The sequence below is a fragment of the Cinclus cinclus genome, chromosome 21, assembly GCF_963662255.1.
Source record: "Cinclus cinclus chromosome 21, bCinCin1.1, whole genome shotgun sequence".
NCBI lineage: Eukaryota > Metazoa > Chordata > Aves > Passeriformes > Cinclidae > Cinclus > Cinclus cinclus.
Genome location: NC_085066.1, coordinates 5,288,521 through 5,310,435, shown reverse-complemented (window position 1 = coordinate 5,310,435; position 21,915 = coordinate 5,288,521). Strand labels below are relative to the sequence as shown.

Genomic DNA, 21,915 nt, shown 5'->3' with positions numbered 1-21,915 from the left:
TGAAGCAGAAGAAGATAATCATCATCTTCAACAAGTCCTGTTCTTGGAAACGAGGGCCCTGAGGAGTCCTTGAGAGCCATGGTTCTGAGTGCCATCATGCAGTGAGTTCCATAAATGCTGATGACAAAGCTCTTAAGCCCTTGATCTCAGCCAAATGGTGCCCTGCACTTACTCTCAATCCAGTTTAACAAGTCATTCCTCCTTTCTGCATTTATCATAAAGAAGCCCTGCTCTCACCCCAAATTTTTATAGAGACAGAGAGTGAAATCCTAAGTAGTTTTTTTCAACCTGACAAAACTCGGTGAAGAGGTGAAATTATGCACTTTCTAAAAAGCCATACACCAATACCACTCAAAGTCATGATATAATGGAACTCTCTACCAGTGCACTGCTAAGTTACAGGACAAACACTGAAAGTATTAACTTTGGATAAAAGGAACAGTGATCTATTATGTCTTAAGAAAGCAGAAAACATATTGTCATTGTTTATTGTATTAAATTGTATTTGTATGCTATCTCTAAGAGCAGGACAATGCCAAATCTTCCTACAAGAACTCCTTTCTACAAATATTCCTCTTATTCAAGCTGGGCCATTCCTGTTTTGTTCTGTGGAATGAAAGGGGGCATAAGGTTGGGCTGCAGACTGAAAATTGATCACCTAAAGAAAAGAGCAGCTTCAAATAATCCATTAGAAAAGAAGAGCCTCCAAGGCAAATTTACATTCAGACTGGTTTTGATCACCATTTCAGCCAGTGTGAAGTGTACCTCCACATTAACCTACACTCCATAACATAATCCTACCCATGACCTTCAATTGTCAGCTCTTGAAAAACTGAGAAAAGTAATGACTATTGAAAACAATAGCAGGTTTCAGCCAAAGGAAACCAGGTTAGGAATCCATCTTAGAAGACTGTAGGCATTCCTTTGTCTCAGAGGAGCAGAATTTCTACTGACCAAAGGTGCCACTGTCGGCAAACTAATATCCACAATACCTCAGAGACTTGTTGCTCTCTTTGACTGTTTCTGACTTAAGATGTGCTTGATACTACCACCTGAGGCCTTTCATTTACATCACCTTGTGCTGCTGGCTCACTTCTGTAGGACAGGAAACCCAGAGCAGAGCCAGGGACAGGGGGCTCCTTGGGATCAGAGAATTTCCCAGCAGTACAGAAGCCTTAGGAAGAGCATACGGATCTGAGTAGCATCTGAAGTCAAGGCAGCCCAGCAGCACCAGTGCTATTCCAGGTTTGGAAAGGGCCTGGAAAGGGCCCAGCATCAGCAAGGTTAATGCAATTGGATCAATGGAAGCATATCATACCTTGTCACGAATTAATTTGGACAACATTCTGGTATCAATCCCATACAGTGCAGGCACCTGAAGAAAACCCAAGGATAATTTAGAGAACAAGCAGTTAAAAAAACCAGAAAGAAGACAGCAGCCAGACCACTTATATGAGAACATGTCACAGAATGACAGAATGGTTTGGTTTGGCAGACACCTGAAAGCTCACCTTGTTCCAACCCTCTGCCATGGACAGGGACACCTTCCACTAGACCAGGCTGCTCACAGCCCCATCCAGCCTGATCTTGTGTTAGGAGCTCAGGCTCTCAGCAGCAGTCTTACCAGGGCTGCCTCACTGCAGTTCTTCACTTCTCCTTCTTATTCCCACTCATAAATACCTGAGTTGTTCAAACCTAATTTCTGCTCTAAAAAGCACAAAATAAAGAGCTCATCTTTCCATCCAGGTCAGTTCTCATTGTGTTGTTACATTTAGATTGCTCACCTGTTCTTCTTGCAACCATTCTCCCAGGCTCCTAGTAGCCTGCCAGTGGCTGTACTCATTGCTGTAATCCAGCACCAGTAAACCTGAAACCTGTAGAGAGAAGAAACATCATTTTGCACAGTAGGATCACCTTTGTACTTATCCAGTACCTTCAATTTTCACTACTCATTCACCATAAACCATATCATGGACAGACTTCGGGCTATCCCATTACTATACCTGGGCATTTTAACCAGGAAATCCATAGAAGGTTAATGTGGCTTGGTAACCAAAGATGCAAATTGCACTGAACCGACAAAACGCTTCTTGACAAAAGAAACAAAGTGGAAATTTAAGACAAGACAAAATGTTTTATTTTGTTTATTTTTTTAATAAGAAACCTTTTCACTTTTAAGTAACATTTCATTTCAAAAGTCAGCTCCATTTTTCAACAGAGTTAGTGTATTTCACCTCAGAACAGATACTTCCAGAAGGCACGTGGCTTAGTACAGAAATCAAGATGGAGTATTTTTTGCCACCATTCCTCTAAAGAACAACATCCAGAAGAAGAAAAAGAAAGGTTGAGTATTGCTGATTCCTTCTATGAAGGACCCAGTAAACTCTCACACACTCAGGCTGCTGGGCACAACCCTTTGATCAGCATTGCTTCTCCCTCTATTACCTTGATCCCATCAGACTCCAGAAATCTCCTGAGGCCCATTTCATCCAAAGCAGCCGTGTCAGGCACCCCAGCATTCCCAACTATGGGGTTAGCCAGGGTAAGAATCTGTCCTTTGTAGCTGGGATCTGTCAAGGCTTCGGTGTACCTAGGTGAAGAAACAGTAGAAGAAAAGTACATTGGCCTGGAGTCAAAAGGAAAACAAAAGACCCGGTGAAAACAAGACAGGTATGAATTTCCATATGCCAAAAAGACATAAATGGCATTCATGTGAAGATATTCTCAGGACAAAAGCAAACACATCTGTGACTACGCTCTGACTTTGCCATTTGTGGTTAAACATCTGACATGGAGAACAAGGAAAGACTTTGGCCTCCCATGTATTATTTAAGAGAAGCACAGAAGCTATCAACAAACTCAGAGTCCTTTGACTTAACATGAGAAACAAGTACAGAGAGGGCAGGGAGATCTCAGCCCTGCACAGAGAATCACTGGACCCTCTGACAGCAGCTTGGCCTGGCCTCTCCCTGGGCACAGCCCTGGGCAGTGCTTTGCCCTTGCTGTGCCCTGCCATCCATGTAAGAGCTGGAAGAGCTTTCCCTTCTCACTGGCATCACAAGGCTCCAACTGAAAAGCTGGCAGACAACAGAGCTGTCTGCCCAGGCTTTGTCCCTTCTACACCCTGGAGCTTTCATGTCTTGGGATGTTCAGGGCTCTTTCTGTGGGGGAGGACATAGACAGGTCCTTGGGATTCCTCATCACTACTCTGAGTCCTTCTCTCCCACCTGTTCTGTCAACAAACCCTGCCATGGTCCCACATCTGTAGTTTCTCCCAGAAGAGACCTGGCCTCTCTTCTAGGCAATCTCCGTGTTCCCACCTACAGAACACCATTCATTTCACCTGACAAGACTGCTAAGTGCTTGGAAGCTGGTTTGTGTATTGCTGAAGAAGCCAAGTTGAAGCCAATGCTTTGGGATTCAGCATTCCTCCTCTGATCACAAGGCCCCAGAGCATGTCCTATCAATAGCCCAGGCAGAAGCCTGGCAGTTTATTAAGCACCAGCCTGAGTGTCCTTCTCAGCAAGGACAGATCTAAAAGCACATTGGAACACTCTTCTGCAGCAGAGGACCAAACCTAGGATTCCACAAAGCATCATCTCTGGATCCAGTTTCACTTTCAACCACATATAGGGTAAATATGGTCTATATGTCCTATTCTTCAGCTTCAAATGAGCAGACAGTCCTTCACTTTCTCCCTTATACTGTAGTATACTATTGCAAATATCCCTTTAACAATTACTGTCTTTCAACCCAAAACCAGCTGCAATTTAACAACAGATTAAGTTATCCCCACAAATATTGAGCCAAATTCATGAAGACACTCCAGGATGAATCTGCCCTATACAAAATATAATTTACTATTGTCATTATTGTTTAAACAATACTTAATTGGCAACTCCAACCATCTACCAGATATCAGCAAGTCACAAGAGACATTTTTATGGAACACCAGACTTAGTGCCAGAAGATTAATTGTCAAGCATTGGGAAACTTTTCACAAAAGCAGGACTGGCTGCCGGCAGATATAGACACCACAGCACACCAGCCAGCTCTGAGAAATGACAGGTCAAATAAACAATGGTCAGGAAATATTTTCAGGTAAGCCTCTCCTGATGTTTCAATCTATATTTGCTGCTGCAGGTAACCAACTGCACAAAGCAGTGTGATCCAAAACTGTACTAGGTACCAGGCATATGGCACGTGCATGCTTGGCACTGGTCTCTCCCTTCCAAGCTAATTGGTTATGCTTCCAAAAGACTCCTCATTACTGACAAAGCTAATGCAATTAACCTTTGCATCTCATTTGCAATCAGCAAACAAGGCCAGAGAGCCACTGGGTCTGGGTGGGGTGTGCAGGCAGGGCTCAGACAATGCCCTTTAAGCAGGAACAGTGTTATGTGGAGCACAGAGGAGCAGATGGAAACACCAGCTCCAAACTTGCTGCAATGTCTAATCCTTGCTGTGCCTGCCTGCCTGATTTCAGTAAACACCCATCAACCCATTCTCTCACTAAAATATGGGAAACACACACATTTATTGGAGGTAAACACTTTTATGGAGCCATTTAAACATGCGACATTTTATGGGTTGTAACTATTCTTCTTTCTTAATTGGAAATTTCCTCTTTTTGTTCCTATACCAAACAGATGGCTGCAACAGTAGGTTTATTTTTTTCAGCAAATACTTCTTAAAGTTCATCCTTGTGTTCTTCTATCAAAAATTCAACATTTCACCCCCAAAAGAGTGCTCTCAGCCTTCTATTCCAGAGTAATATGTCAACGTATTTCAGCAAGCTTCAGCTACTTCAAGCCTGAGAGCTGTATGCACACAAAGTGCTTTGCCTCCATCTCTGTAACATGGATCAGAACTTGGGAGTCCAGATGAAGACAGTGCAGAGCAGCCTATGAACCACCCCAGGACAGAGCCCATGCTGACCCCACTCAGCACGTGGAAACACCCACTTCACAGAACATAGGTCTGAGGATTATCAGCACCCCTGCACTAACCTCTTGCTCCCTATTGTGACAAAGTGCTGCATGCCCCAGCAGCGTGGACACCTTCTTCACTCTGGCACAGCCTCATCCTCTGTCAGGGAGAAGGAACAGCTGTGTTCCTCTGGATACACAGATCTTCACCTCTGTGATCAGGAGCAAGAGGTACAGCTACAGGCTTCCTTTCAATGGGCAGCAACCCCAGGACTGGTAAGAAATCTGCCACTTTTATATTCTGTAACAATGCTCTTGTCTTCCATTTCTCTGAATCAATCAAGATCAGGTTCTGTATAGGGGGCTCTGAAGATACCACCTTACATTTTGAATGTTTCTCCATGCCCATATGCTCCCCAGCACAGAATGGATCTCTGTCACAGCATCCTCACTAAATGATTAGACAATGAACAAACACAACTTCTACTGCCACAGTAACATGTGGAGAGGAAATTAATCCTTCAGGTCCTCCTTGACTTTTGTGATGTGCCAAGATTTATGCCCCATAATCTATCAATGAGAAGAGAATCCTGGTGCCCTCCATCATTCTGATCTATATTAAACAGTGGCTTGTTGGCAGGTATATTAACACAGCCAGTAATTAGTGCTGTCAAAATGCTTAAATAATTGTCTCCTAATGCAAAACTCTGCAAACTGATTCCCCTCTGCAGCAATTTAACATTCTCACCAACGATACCATTTAAAACTCATCCTGTGAGTACTGAGATCTCCAAAGGAGAGCAGAATTTGGGGAACACAGTGCAGATGAGCAAAGACAGCTATGAATGAATGAAGAAGAAGCTCAAGTATCAACAGCTTCAGTGATGTCTTATCTCCCCAAGGACATGTCCCTGTCATTCCTCTGGCCAGATTCCCTCTGCTCAGGCAGTCCAGCAAAATCAGCATTTGGCTGCCAACCTAAGTCAGCCATAAGCTTCTACCACTCAAGAAGACAGTGAATCAGGTTAGGTTTGGCAAGAATCTGATCCTGCCCTTTAGGTGGAAAAGGGACAGAGTGCAAAAGCATCCTTACCTGTGGTATGAGCTAAAAAATTACATAAGAGATGGGTCAGAAAGGTGACGAACCTGAGGTTTAAAAATTTTGCACTCAGAAACCAATTTCCATTGCCAAGAAGGCTGCAGATGCTTCAAACCTCTATAGTTGATCTGGGCACTGGAGGGAGAACAGACAGCTTCTCTGCTCTGACTAGGCAGCAGGAATTCAGCAGGCAGTGATCAGAACTCTATGTATCTCATTATTATCATTAGATTACTCTTTAAAGGTGCTTATCACCACAAATGCTTTGGCACAAATGGTCTGCCTGAGACACCTCTATTCATTCTCTCTCTACATATATCTCTGGACTACAATGTAGCATTCTATAGAAAGCTACCTGCTTGGATCAGGGCCTTACCAGCTTGGAAAAAGCAGCTTTCACACTTCAACAAGCTTCCAGAGAAGTACTGATGCTTACACATCATTTGCTGTTGCCTTACCCAGAGAGTCCTGTGTTGAATACGACTTCCCCTGCTGTGGAGGATGGATAGCCAAAAGAATAACCCTTCATCTTCATCCCATCTTCCAGCACCAAGTTCGCTGTCTGCACCTAGAGAAAGGCACATGAAGAGACTCAGACACAGGAGGAAAGGCTTGATGTTCATACAGGTAACACCCAGGATACCTGCCTTGCATGCCTGACACTGTAAGTATTCCTGCCCTTCTCCCACTCCCAGCTGCCAAGACACCATCTCTTTACTAATCTGATGCCTTTTTTCTGTCTAACACTTAGGAAACATTGTTATCCTAATGAGCTGGTAAATCTCACTGCAAGCAGAGCACATGCTGCTATTACTGAGGGATTGCCCTTCCCTACCCCTTAGTTCATGTTTTCCACATATGATATCTTGCAATTTGCCAACAACACAACCCTGTAGGGAAAGGATCACTGGTCTCCTCAATGTTTGCTCAAGCCCCGCTGCTGACTCTGCTGGCTTTCATCCAGCTCTGACCTTTGATAGGTGCTTAACTTCTGGTGCAACCATACAGCAATGCCACTGAAAATAAGTGTGTGTTTAGTTGAACTGGTGCCAGACAGCAAAAACCAAAATACCAGTCTATTCTGTTGTAGGACACTAGAGCAGAGGAAGTCATGGATCAGATGGACACTCGTGGTCTCAGTCACCTCAGGGATAGACACAAATTGTCCTGGAAGAAGCAGCTATGAAACAAGCAGCCTAGAGGAAACCATACCTCTTCCAGAGACTGTTTAGCAGAACTGAGTCCCACACTAACTGGAATCCCTTGCAGGCTTCATCACTATTCTACAGCCAAGACAAACAGGACAGAGTGAGTTTTACAGAAATCCTTATGAGATTCATTGTCATAAATGGGTCTTTGCACCTATCAGACTAAATGTACCACCCTCTTTGGCCCCATTTGGAAACTAAACCTTTCTTACTCTGTCCAGGCGCTGGATGGGAAACCACCAGAGAACTCCACCTTCTAACAAATAAATAAATAATGATTACATGCACAGCAGATATGACAGAATGAGTTGGGAGATTCCCTCAGGCAGCGGGATCACTGGTGACATGCAGAGGAAGAGAAAGAGTAAGCTTTAAACAGATTTAAAACAAAGCTGTAAACAGATTTGCCAATGAATTCCTGGACTTAAAATAATTTGGATGATGAAGTTTCAGGACCCTGAAAAACTTCCAGTTCTGGAAGGCAAGCACAGCTGTCTCCTAGGTACAGGCAGAGTGACCACCAGTGCAAAATTCCCAGTGGTCTGTGCCCCAGGAAACGTGCCAAGCATGTTCACAGGAAGCAGCTCTCACTGTGATTTAGGTTCATATTGGTTTCTTTCACAGAACTATTCCTCACACTGGGATTTTTAAAAGAAAAATCAAGATCAATTTGCTGCAGAAAGGAGCTGGAGAGCTACATTCCATTAGCTGTAAATCAGATGAACAATCACAGCAAGGAGAAATTTCATTCTCAATATTGAACATTTTGTAACCATCATGACAAACATTCATTTAAAGCCCCTCTGCAGTTACAAATACCACACAGATCAATTACTAATGTACTGCAAAATACACTAAAAATCAAACTGCACTGCCAAGTAATTGAATTCTGTGCATCTGGGATGCTTTTAGCCTTGCCATTTTTTCCTCATTAATGTCAAACACCCCATCATTCTGCAAAGATTTAGCCATAAGTTTTGGAACCTTCCAGCACCATTGCAGAGTTTCGTCAGCAACACCAAAATCTCCTCTCTCCCCAGTTGTAAACAGAATGTTTGTGGCTACATCCCCTAGGTTTAGACCAAATTCAAATGACAGGTTGTTGGGCTCCCTAATCTCCCTGCAGAGAACTGTCAGACACTCAAAGCACTGCACAGCACAGAGTGGTGTGGGTACCTCAGGCTTGGCTTTGGATAGGACCTCTGCCTTTCTGGAAGCTGGGTGAGAGCCCAACCTACTCTGCCCCCATGGAACACTGACTGTTGGATAGGATTTTGTTTCTCCAAAATTTGGTGTTTCTTCCAAACTTGGGCTTCAGAGCCTCACCCTCACTAGAGTGCCTCACAGGGATCTGCATGGCCTTCCTCCCACCACAGCCCACCTGCTTTCTATACCAGACAGCACAGAAACAATTTCTGTTGAACAGAAACCCTTATTACACTATTAGAGCCCCTACACAGTGTTCAAGTAATGCAGAAAAAAGCATCCCCAAGCAACCATAACCTGCCTGCAAGTTCAGTTATAGCAGGGGATAGATGTTCAAATGTTTCCCCCCTTTCCTTGATTTATTATTCTTAATTAAGTGGTTGGTTCATTGAGCATTCTCAAAGCAATTATTCTTGCTCACATTTTCAGCGGAGGTGTTACCATATCCCTAAGCTGTCAGCCTACCTTGTTTTTTCACTTTTGTTTTTAAGGTGAAAAGTGATTTACAGGCTATAGTGAAGGCCTGTAGTTGGCTCAATCAGGGATCAGCTGGGAGAAATACTTAAAAAAAAAAGAAAAAAAAGAAAAAGAAAAACAAGCAAGAAATAAACAAACCTCAGAGCTTCCATGAGGTCCTTTTGTCTTCACTCTTCTTAAAAGCAACCTCACATAGCCTCAGATAAATCTCTGTTCTAATCTCAATTTCATTGTTTCTGCCACACACCCCCAATGTAAGATATGCCATTTGCAATCTGATTTCTTCTTCCTACACATCAGTAGCTTCACCTTTAGCAGAGGGCCCTGTGCTCTAGAGAGGCTGCAGTATTCTTCAAGAGCTTTGAGGATGAAGGTGACAGAACAGAAAGGGCCATGCTGTTGATTTTGTGTTGATAGATTTTGTGTATTTTGTCAAGGCAATTTGAAGAGTCAACTAGTTCAGGTCCCACTTCACTAAGCACTTCACACATCAAGTAAAGAAAGCACTTAAGAAGTTAAAAGAAAAACAAACCTAAACCAAGTAAGAAAGCAGATGAAATTAGTTCCAGTAAGTTCCTTGCTGTAGCAGCCCCTCCCATCTAAAACGTGAATGATAAAGATCTGAAAAATCTCAAAAGATCTACAGTACAATTCCACACAGCACAACAGCCTCTGCAACATTTCTTGGCTCATATCTGTCTGTTCTGGCTACAGGACAGTTTACATATCAGAGGGAGAGAAGAATCCAAAAGCTCCAAGATTCCTTCTACAATAAAAAGCTGCTGCAAGGACTGAGCTACATTTCACTCTCCCAAGACCAAATAGCCAGCAACAAAGGAGTAGTTTTCTCTTTGATAGAAAAATCAAACTGATGCTTATTCTTCTTGTGGCTACTAAGCCATCACAGGCTGGAAATCTATCTGAGCATGGCTAACAGTTAAGACTTTCTTTGCCAACCCTGTGTAAAAATATCTGTATCTATCTGATTTTGCTCTGGCACATTTGTTTCCGGTAAACATTGAGAGAAGAAGACAGAGCAAGAAAAAGAATGAGTAAAGGTGAGTATCTTGGGATATACCAAAGAAGCTTCATGATTTTTGGGGAGAAGCACTAATTTATCATCCAAGAAAAACCCAAGGAAAAAAAACATAGGTACCATGGTAGAAAACTCACAGTTCCTACAACTTGAACTCTTCTCAAGGCTGTTCACAACAATCCCACAAATATTTGTCCATCACAAAACTCAAAGGAGGAGAATGAAGCAAGCCAGAGGAAGCACCTGTCATAAGTCACTGAGGACCCACGGAAACGAGCACCCCTTCTCCCCCCCACAGTTGCAGTTCATCTCTATGGGAATGGGCCCCATTTTATGTCCCCTTTCACATCCAAAACAAGGAGTGGAGTACCTTGTGACTCATCTTTAGCTTCCTCACCCATCTCTCTATTCTCCTTGCAGTCACTGTTCCATTTCTCCCCAACTGCCTCAAATACATTTGAAGAGCCCTTTGGCAATAATCTGAAATAGTTTCTAAAGCCAGCACTCTACAAAATTTTCCTCATCTCCCTCTCGTTTCTGACTACATTTTTAGCTCGTTCCTGGTGGTTTTTACAGCTCTCCCAAACCTCTCCTTACTGAGCCAGCTATACTGTTACAAGTCACCTATTTATTGCTTGTACTACCTTTTCATGCCCATTTAACTACATTGGCCTCAGAAGAGCATTAAACATGAGAGCTTCAACTCGCACTCTCTGCCTATTCCTGAATTTTAAACAAGCTTGATTAACCTGAAACCAGTGATGCTAAACACCCCTACTGAGAGCCCTGAAAGGTCTCTGGTCTGCTCTCTGCCCCTCTTTCACTCATGGATGCCTATCTCTTTTTTTAGAATGCAAGGATGTGATGCAATAGGGAAATATGGACCTGTAAGTCCTATAAGTCCCCATATCTAACACTACTCACCTACAACAGTGTTTCCTCACAGGGTGAGTTTAACTGGACAGAATACAGACTTGGGAGAAGTATTATTAGGCATTCTTCTAAAACTACCACCTCTCCCTCATGCTGTCTAATACTTTACAACTTATACATAGGTTAGATGTTTTCACTGTATTTTGTTATTTCTTCCTAAAATAGCCCAGCCAGAAAAAGCAATTAAAGGCAACTAAATGCTCACTCAAGACTGCAATAAAGGAAGAATGAGACAACTACCTAGTACTGCCATTAGTCCAAACAAAACATCATGGATCACAGAATGGCCTGACTTGAAAAGGATCCACAAGTCTCATCAAGTTCATCCAACTCCTGTCCCTGCACAAGACAACCCCAAGAATCCCACCATGTGTCTGAGAGTATTGTCCAAACATTTCTTGAACTCTAGCATGCTTACATTGCATTTCACTCTTTCCGCAAATTTCTCATAAATACCCATTACCTCTAATGCTGGATGGAACACCAAACCCAGCTATAAGGGCCACTTGCCTCACAACTAGACTTACCTTCCACACCCTGATACAAAGAAACTGGCAACTCACCTGCTGAAGGAAGCCCTATAAACAGGAGCACTTCTTACTTCATCTGGCAGAGGAATTGTGTTTTTTTAAAGTATCATAGACTCATAGAATCACAGAATGGTTTGGGTTGGATGGGACCTTTAAGATCACCGTGTTCCAATCCCTTGCCATGAGCAGAGACACCTTCCACTGGAAGGTTGCTCAGAGCCCTGTCCAACCTGGCCTTGAACACCTCCAGGGATGTGGCAGCCACAGCTTCTCTGGGCACCCTGGGCCAGGGCATCACCACTCACAGTAAAGAATTTATTGCTAATATCTAATGTAAACATTCTCTGTCAGTTTGAATCCATTCCCCCATTGTCTTGTCAAGTAAAGGGTCTGTTGAAGGAGCTCAGAGAACTCCTGAAAGATGAGTGGCCGTGGAACAGGTAAGAGAAACCCTATTCCTGAGTGGACAGAAGTGATACTTATCAGACCTCTAGACCACCCTGCCAGGTAAAGCAGCACCTGCAGTCCAGGTATCTCAATGCTCTTTGTTACCACTCTCTGAAACACCTCTCCTCCAGTTGCTAATTCTATTGCATTGTTCATCCAACACAACACCTGTGCAAAAGTGTCTTTTCAATGCTAAGTGCTTTTTCAATGCAAAATGCATTCTGACAGAACTCCCACTGCACTTCAGTGCTACAGAACTCCCTGAGATAGTCCCATTTCACCCAATTACTCCAGCTCCTGTAGCAAAGAGCACTAGAAATCTGGGGAAATCAACTGAGTGGTCCAAATCAAGAGCTGATACACTGATGCATTCACAGAAGTTGTCTACCTCTCCAGTTAATTTCAGAGCCATTATAGTTTCTAATACGTTGAAAATGGATTCTGTATGGATTCAATAGGATTAATTACATGCCTCAAGTGATGCATGATTTTAAATATTCAGCCAATTCATTCTCATATGGACTGAAAGATCTGTTCTGTTAGCTATCAGTCCTACAGAAGGGTAAAGTGTTTCTAAAGAAAATACCATATAATAATTAACTGAAACCCTGAACTTCCACCTTTTGGTGTAATTTACCCTATAACTTCCATTCCAGACTAGACAAAAAGGGTGTTTGCTTAGCTAATAAAACCATTTAGCCAAGCAACGCCCATGCTTAGGGTTCAGACAAATTTCCTCTGGTTCATGTCTCTAGGTAAGCCCTGTTATCTGCAGCAAGTTATCTCTGCATGCCAAAGACATCTATTAAACAACACTAGTTCAGTCACTGTTACCTTGATGCTCAACAGTCTGGTACCTGTCCTTGAGAAACTCCAGTAATCAGCAGACACATTGCAAAACTTCAATCTGCCTTTCAAAGTCTTCACCACTTTGCAAGCTGTCAAAATTCTTGTCATCTTGAAAGCTGATCGGTAACTAAAGTTTAAAGAACAAAAGAGAAAACAAAAATCTTCTTGTATGTATCTCTTCAAGATTTGGTGCTGACAATATACTCTTGTAGATCCCAGGGAAGAGAGCAGAGGTACAGCAGGCACACTGAACTGACTGTACAGTGCTGCCCTCCACCCTCCCATTTATTCTGCCATTACAAGTCCCAGGTTCAGCCCCACCTCCTCCCACCCCTCCTCAGAGGGGTGCTTGCTTAGGCACCCTTGCAACACTTCTCCTCAGACGGAGCACTGTCACAGGGGTTTTAACACAGGCCAGACACCATCTGAAGACAGCAAAGCCTGAAGGAGAAATCACCCCAAGAATACAAGAGCATGTAGTGGCAGGACAAGGGGGAGTGGGTTCAAACTGAAAGAGAGAGAGTTTGGAGTAAGGATTAGGGTTAGTAAGGATTAGGAAGAGATTCTCCCCTGTAAGGGTTGCAAGGCTCTGGCACAGGCTGCCCAGAGAGGCTATGGCTGCCCCGTCCCTGGGAGGGTTCAGGGCCACATTGGACAGGGCTGGTGGAAGGTGTCCCTGCCTGTGGCAGGGGGTGGAACTGAATGATCTTCAACATCCCCTTCCAACTCAAACCATTCCATGACTCTGAACAGCACAGGGGCCAGGCTGTTCACAGTGTGGTTTTGAGAGCTCTCAAACATGGGCTCTGAATGCTGGGTGGTGGAACAAGCATACTTGCATACTTGTGCTACAGGATGTGAAGCAGGAAGACCAAATTCCACAGAAAGATGAAATTTTTATTCTGTATTTGGAGAACATGTACTAGCACAGGTTCCAAAATGCCGTCTGTCCTCAAACAAGTAAAAAATAAATTTTTCACAACAAAAAATAAATGGTTTCAAAGAAAGAACATCTTTTGGTAACATTTCAATGGTCAACACATGAAATAAGATTAAATTTTCTACATATTATTTCCTAAATACAGATCTTTGTGACTATAATATTTTGCCTATAACACTAAACTCTTCAAAAAGAAAAATACTCCTCATCAGCCAGAGATGAAAATGCCTCATTAAGACAAAAGCTGGGGGAGAAGTATTCCCATTGTAGTATTCCAGTATTTCCAGTATTCTGTTCTTCAAGAACAGAAAAGAAGAGACATCTTTTGAAAACCAGGTTTCAGGATCAAAGTTTCAATTGGCTGAAAGCAATATACACACAGATTTTTTTGTGCAGCTGGACACATTCTGCTGTAAAGGATTTGGGTGACTTAATCAGTGGCAGTAATAGTCATGACTTCTGGTTTGAGATTAGTCAGAATTGACACCAGTACCACATAAAAATATTTCCTGTGCAGCTCATTATATATTCACCAGGTTGAACAGTCATGAACATCACAAAAGACAGAGAGAAGAGAGGGCAATGGGTTTGTGTACCCTTCATGACATGAAAAGCTTTTTGGATATTTGAATGAGAAATACATAGAAAAGGCCCAAATCCAGATGATTGAAAGAGACAGAGTAGAAGACAGATTGGGTGTAGAGAAGCTCACTGCTTCAACATGGACTTCACAGGTGTGCAGAGCTGGAAGAACCAAGCCAACAATATTTCTTGATAACTTTACTGTGGTTTAGGATACCATAATTTTTTCTACAAGAAGCTATCTGACAATCATTCTGATTAACTGACGGAGCTTGAGAGACACAGATTTTGCTTTTTGCAAACAAACAAAAACAAATAAATACAGGGAACTGGAAAATGTTTTTGTTAGCTCTTCCTCCATTTGCCTGGCTCTAGTCTGTAGTGATCCAGAAGCCAAAGCCATGTTTATAAGTGACTGGATTGCAAAAACCTGTACCTTGAACAAGAAAGGTCATATTAATATAGAAACACATGTGAGCTCACACGTGCAGTTCAGGAGACAGCTTTCTTCCAAAGTCACATTTCACATTATGTTAGCTTGAAACTGCCATGAGTGTAAAACACAGCATTTGGAAGGTTATTTGTTATGGCTATACTGAGCAGGAAATTCCACACTCCATTTTACTCTCTGCCAACATCAAGGAGTGACTTTGGGCCCTGGGATACATGTTTGAACCAGAATCAAACCATGCTGGCAGTTTCAGCACCCTGACTGCTAATTCCTCACTTCCCTCTTCCATCATGTGAGTTGCAGTGAGGCTGCACCATGAAGCTGATGGATCTACATAAAAACTCATTCCTTCCTCCCACCATGAGGCCATTCATGAGCACAGGACATAAGGAATGAGCAGAAAATGGGCCATGCCTTTTGGCAGAGTGGCATTTTGCAGGTGCAAACAGCTGCATAAGCACATATCCACTGTGTTCAATGTGTCAGGGATCTGTTCCACACATAGACTTAATGTGGCAGCTGGATGTTAAGGGTTAAATGCTATATGGATGAAGCACAGGCAAAAAAAAATAGTTTCCTTTATCACCTATAGAGCAAGGATGTTCCACTGACTACTGCTTTACATTTGACCCTGCTGTCTTCCCTATTTTCATGCATGTTTTATTATCAAAATTGATTAAGTCCACCTCAGACCTTGTGAGGTCAGGAAGGTTATACCTCCACTATATGAATCTTAAAGCCTCCCCCACAAAGGAGGGGGAAGGAATTCCACACAAGAATTTCCCTCTGCCAAAAGCAGGAGAAAATATCCAAGCTATTTGTCTCACTGCCAACATGCTAAACAAAGGTCACAAACTATTGACACCTTAAACCCAGAAAATATATAATGTATAATGTGTTCCCTAAAGAAGCCTCAGCTTTGAAAAACCTGTAAACACACAAACAAGCCTTCTGTGGTTTGGACAGATTTTAAGTATGCTCTTCACTTAACATAAAGACCAGAAAAGGCAGAATCACTATGAGATGGAATCAATAAGGAAAAAAAAAAACAACCATAAAAAGAGCAGAGACCCATGGTTTTATGAAAAAGCAACTACACTGATAAGTTTAGAACCTGCCAGATGGTAAATGACTTCCAACTGTAGCACACCTACAGAAAGAAAGTTTGGGCAGGGGCTCTGGAGGAAGGATGTCTGTCAGAGAATTCAGGAACGGCAGAAGATTCACTCAGACAAGAACAGTTCAAGTGCTGGGGGACAAAGGTGGGAAATTGAAATTCTGGCTTCCTTACCATGTCTTGGGTGTTTAGAGAAAGGCTGAGTGCTTTTTGCCTCATGTTCAGTTACACTGTTGTACAGAGAAAGGGACTGGGGGAAGGAGAGCAAAACGCTCTGTAAAATTAGGAACTTTTTGTTACCATTTACAAGTGGAAAAACCCAGAAACAAAATTCAACACACAACCTCACTGGACCATAAAACTGAAACAAAACCAGTGGTCTGTGGCTTTGCAAATCCCCACAGGAAAGAAATTCAAAGAATGGTAGGTACCTACATTTTCAGAGGTTTAAAACAAACTGCTTGATCTTAAGAAGTGCTCAGAGCAGATGGGGCCCTGCTTAGATGCCCCTGAAGTGGTGCCCCAAAATGGAAGCACCTAAAGACATTTGTCACAGCTGGCAAGCTCTTCTTTAAGCAACCAAGCTATGCAAGATTTTTCATTTTCAAGTTTTCTGTAAAAAGCACAAGATAGTTCCAATGTTGCTTGAGAAGCAAGAGGTCAGGGCCAATTTGTGAGTGTGTTGGGCCAATTCACATCAGTGCAAATCCCAAATAATTGCCTTCAGCTCAGTGGAGCTTCAAGTGACATAAGTCTCTCCTGGATTGGGACAAGTGTAACAAGCAGCCCACATGAACTGATTGGATTCTATTTCTTATGGGTGGGATCAGAGAAAAGCTTTTCCCCTCCATATGTCCTTTAGATATTTTGGAAATCTCTCCTGCCATATGTCAGATTGTGTCTGATTTCCGACCACCCTGTCTTGTCTCCACTAAATTACATTTGAAAAATATTGACTGGAAAAGCAGAATAGTTGAAAGTTCCAGCAAAACTTCAATTCTCTGCTGCCACTGGGAAGAAGACAAACATTCTCCTCCACCTCTACAGCTCAGACAAAATCCCTCAAAGTGATTTTGAAACCCCCTCTTCCATTTCAAGTCAAGCTCCACTTGCTTCCCAAAGAACTTCATAATGAAGAGTTTTGAAAGCACCTGAAAATACTGAGATTTCCTATATACTTCCCAATCAGGTGCTAGTTTATCAAGAGAGATCACTGCAGAACTAGGTAGCAATTTTTGATCCAACCCCATTACCTCAGAGACAGTAACTTCCTTTTTTTACAGTAGGTAGTGGGGGGAATAAACAAAGTTCTCTTTTTCACATGCAAAGGAACAGCATCCAGACATCCCCCATCACCCAGTCCTCTTGGATTGCTGCAGGAGAGAAAGTTGCTTTGATCCAATCTTAGACAAAATGAAGCATTTCAAGAAAAGCCTACAATTTTAGAAAATGGCAAATTTTAGAAAATTTCTAATTTCTCATTAGAAAATACAGATTTCAAAATAAAGGCTGATCTTCACCTGTGTATTTAGAGAGAAACTGAAAGGAATAACAACCAAGTACAAGTCTTACCCCTCAGCTCTCCTGAATTCTGGTGTTTAAGCCACAGCCAGAACATGTTTTTTTTTTCCCACTGACATTATTCTGTTTTAGAGGAGGTTTATATATATTTCAGTGGGAGTGATTCTTAGCAGATCTTCAGATTCAGGTGCTGCTTTTTGATTCAGTCTTATTCATTCACATGATTGTGCCAGGAATGTTTCAATATAAACTCAAATTTTTGGTTTTTTTGGTTTTTTTTGGTTTTTTTTTAAGATGGAAACAATTCCAAGTGACAAGGCAAGAACAATAACTAAAAATGGACTGCTCCTAGCTGCCCACTGTACTCTTGCTTGCAGCTTGTTTTCCATCCAACTCAGTGCCTTCCTGAGATAAAAAGTGCTCAGCCCTCTTCAGTCTCAAGCCCTTTCTATCCTTAAGATCTGGCTTTTTGCTCTTTTCTTCCTTCCACAGTTTCTCTGCATGAGTGACAGTCTCCCAGTTCCTTGATGTGACTCTGCAGCCCACCACACTCCATGGGTCCTGAGAGCTGCTTTCCCTTGAGCACACTTCACAGTCTACACTTTGTGACTGCCCCTCATCTAGAAATAGAAAGAATCCTACAAAACCTTAACTATTTTCTGCAGAAGGCAATAATCCATAGAAAACCAGTATGAAATCTGTTTCTAACAGCACAATTTAAACCTTATTCCTAAATCCCAACCTTGCAGTCCTCATTTGCAGGGTAAAGGATAACACACAAACATGAGCCTTGAGCCAGTGTAAATTTATTAAAAACACAAGGTGCTTTGAACAGGACATGCAAACTTCATGTTGGTGAGGGCCTGAGAAACAAAATTCCAAAATTCAGACTGTCCTCCTCATGATCTTTGGCTGACAAAGGCCCAGTCTGAAGAAAACAGAGATGTATTTATAGTTAGGGATTGAAAACCCAGTACCTATGACTCAAAATCTTCCTAAATATAACTGAATGACACTTTTTGTTTGGGAGTCCAAACAAAATATTATAAAGAAATGTTTAAATTGAGTTTCTCAAGATCTGATTTTATTAAGTATTGAAAATAGTTATTTTCACTACTACAGAACACATTTTTAGAGAGACACTATTTTTCCTCTTTTAAATTAAAAAATATTTCCTTCTGTTTGTTTTTTTTTAAACACAAACCTAAAAGCAAATTTCAGTTAGCACAAAAAAGTGAAGAGTTGCATTTTGATATTTTAATTGAAATGTCAAAAAGCATCAGAATCAAACTGAGATGCCATGTCATTTTCCTTCAAAAACATTAGTTCAGTCTAGCTGACAGCTAAGAGCAATTCAATTCTGCGAGGTAAATAGTTTGCTCTAGAAACAGACCCTCGTGCCCTATTCACAGTTTCATAAAATGAAAGAAACACGCCTCAAAACAACCAAAGTATCCAGGGATGGGAGCAAATCCCACAGGAATTCAGGATGCAAAAGTGTTTGCAATCACTTAACAGGCCCTGTGACAGTTTCAATTAACATCCTGTATGATAGTTTTAAAAGCTAATGAAGACTTCTCATTTTATAAGGAAAAACAGTATAACAACCTCATTGAAAATCTCAAAACAATGTCATGTGAAAGAGCTTTCTAAAAAATAGCAAATTTCTTGGTAATTTTGACTTGCCTAACTTGGCACCTCCCTTCTTTTCCAAATTTTGCCCTTAAGCAAAAATCAAGACAGCCTTTTGATGAGTAATGAAAGTTTATAAAATGCTTGACAATAATATTTCCACATTAGAGAAAATCTATTTTCAAAGAGATTACACTTTTTTATTAAGGCATGAACAGCCCAGACTCCTCTGTCTGGGATACAGAGCCCATGCTTCACCCCAACTTGACAAAGATAAGGCTCTTATCTTCAGCAAGAGAAAAAGAATCAACATCATGAAAATGGGTCAAATTTCATTGCTGCTGAGATTAACAGCTCCTCTTAGATCAGCTGACTTGGAAGCAACAGAGAAAACCCTTGCAGTGTCTGGAAAAGACTGACATTACTCCAACAGCTCAATTTCAGAAAGTCCTTAGCTGGCAAAAAGCCAGAGCTGGCAGAAGAGGCTGCAGGAGGGTGATAAGGATAACCCAAACTGCAGTTTGCTCCCAAAGCCACAACGAGCACCACACCTGGGACACAGCTCTTATTTCCATGGTGATGCAACCAAGACAGACTGGCCCCAGGAATCTCAGAGATACCTGGAAGGTGTCTGCAGGGTTTGACTTCAGGCTGGAGCTGAACCATTTACTGAAAGATATTTGGAGGGAGCAATATTTCTCATTCCCTGACATTTTCTAAAAAGACATTTTTACAAATGGGGCCCAGGATTGGCAGTAATCCTTTTCCCCCTGTGATTCCAGAGGCTCATACATTTCACTGGCTTGTTACTGGGGATCATTAAAAAGGACAAACTGGCTTTATGAAAAGGCCCACACAAATCCAGTCTCCCCCATGCTAAACATTCTTTACAGAGTCTAGAAATAATATGATCTTACAATGCAAGATTAGCTACATTTGCTCAAGATTCCTGTTACACTCGATTCCTTCTGTAGCAGCCCTGTCATAGGTGAATATGTGATAGGTTATCATACCCCAGTGTGTTTGGTGTATCAAACAAAAACAAAATTTACTTGCTGTTGATTATATTATAAATAGATAGGCTTTTATCTAGGATGAGGGCTACAACATACACTGTCCCCCAAGCTGGTAATTTATGCATATAGCTGTTTATGTGTATTTGCCCAGGCACATACAGTGCTCATTGGGCAGTTTTATCTTTTTTCTTTGACTTTATTGTCACCCTTTCCCCAGTTATACATAATTTCACTAAAATCAAAAATTCTATGACTGAGTCATTTTCATGGACATTTTGACCTGGAATAGACCACCTGCTCCAGCCTTCTTGGTGAGCATGTACAGAAGATCTTGGCCAGACCCATCACACCCAACCCTGTGATCTGTGATCTTGGGTCTATGACCAGGGCAACCCAGAAGGGAAATAAGGAAATGAGTAGAGAGAGGAAGCCTGCATCAGAAGAGATAAGCACCACAACAGAAATGTGTGTTATAGACATTTATATTTTCTAGAACAAAAGGCACTCAGAGCCAGGCATTCTGATGTGTGATTCACAGGAACTGCCACTGGTAGGACAGCAACCTGTTGCCTGGACTCCAACAAAACCCAGGTAAAAACAGGTTTCTTATTCCCAGCACATTAGTGGGTCAGACCTAAAGCTGCCCTCATTTTGGGGAAAAAAAGCAACTCCACTGAAATGGTGTAACACATGATCAGCCTCAATGATTAGCTTATGGGCTTGTACCTCAAGTATCTGGGTAATGTGTCCTTCCCCAGTCTTATCTGAGCAAGAGATACTCTCTTAATTATATGTCCTAAGATCTCTTTTACCACAGCAGATATCACACCCAGTGACAGGAAAGGCTCAAAGCTGCATCTGGGGAGATTCAGACTTGACATTAAGGAAGTTTTTCTTTACTGAGAGAGTGGTCAAACACTGGAACAGGCTTCCCAGAGGTGGTTGATGCCCCAGGCCTGCCAGTGTTTAAAAGGACAATGCCTTTAATATCACACTATAACTTTCAGCCAGCCCTGCAGTTGTCAGGCAGTTGGACTGGATCCTCGTGGGTCCCTTCCAACTGAAGTATGTTATATGAGAAGAAAGTTTTCCACAGAAAGCTTCTTCCCTAATTTCCTGATAATAAAAGTGAATTAATCATCCCCCCGGTATAAATATATTTATCCTCTGGAAAGGATATACACAACGTATCTCTCCAGTCCAGTTTCTTGCCCTTTAGCACCTGTGCAGTGCTAGCTGTCTCTGGTTTTGGTGGGAGGGAGAGTTAACATTTCATAGGAGTTACTTAATGTGGCCTTGGCCTCTCACCTTATATGCAGCATCTGTGATCAATCAGCATTTTCCTTGTTGCTTCATGCCTGGTACTGCAGATCAGAAAGATTTGCAAAATTTGTTTGTCTTAATCTTTTCCTCGCTCCTATTTTTTTTTTCCTTCTTCCTGTGGATACCCTGGGGAGAAAAGATAAAGATAAAAAGCTTTGACTGTTGCCCACAGGACTATGCACTGGAACATTAACTTACACATAGATACACATTAGACAGATACACACATGAGGATGCAGATCTCTCTTTAAACAGCACAGCAAAGTCTTGAGTCTTGCTATATGGATCTGTACTGTCATTTGGATTTTCCCTAGTCCTCCTCCTTTCCTGACCATCACCACATTATTTTACCCTGGCCAATACAAGTTTTTTCATCAGACTCTGACCCTAATACATTTACCTGTGCAATCCAGCAGGTAAAACAGCAGTGCTGACACATTGTGAATGCTTCCAGTTTTCTGTTTACCATCATCCTCTCATTATCAGCTTCCTGCAACAGATGGACTGTAATTTTACAGGCACAAGAAGAGTCAGTAACTGGGTGGGAGAGGCAGGAAAGGTACTGCTGCTTTCATAGCAAGAATCCAGGGGGGGAAATAAAGGCAGAATGTTGTGGAAGA

At 42.0% G+C, this 21,915-nt stretch overlaps 1 protein-coding gene across 1 annotated transcript in view; it reads right to left on the bottom strand.

Moving 5' to 3' along the window:
• The window catches only part of CPS1 (carbamoyl-phosphate synthase 1), an 86,945-nt gene extending 74,124 nt beyond the window's left edge, over positions 1-12,821 (bottom strand). Inside the window, exons 1-5 of the mRNA XM_062506695.1 lie at positions 12,699-12,821; positions 6,486-6,595; positions 2,446-2,590; positions 1,785-1,874; positions 1,319-1,375 (exon numbers count right to left, since the gene is read on the bottom strand). Of these exons, the coding sequence (XP_062362679.1) occupies positions 1,319-1,375; positions 1,785-1,874; positions 2,446-2,590; positions 6,486-6,595; positions 12,699-12,821 (525 nt within the window). The remainder of the gene's footprint in view (positions 1-1,318; positions 1,376-1,784; positions 1,875-2,445; positions 2,591-6,485; positions 6,596-12,698) is intronic.
• Between the last annotated feature and the right edge of the window lie 9,094 nt (positions 12,822-21,915).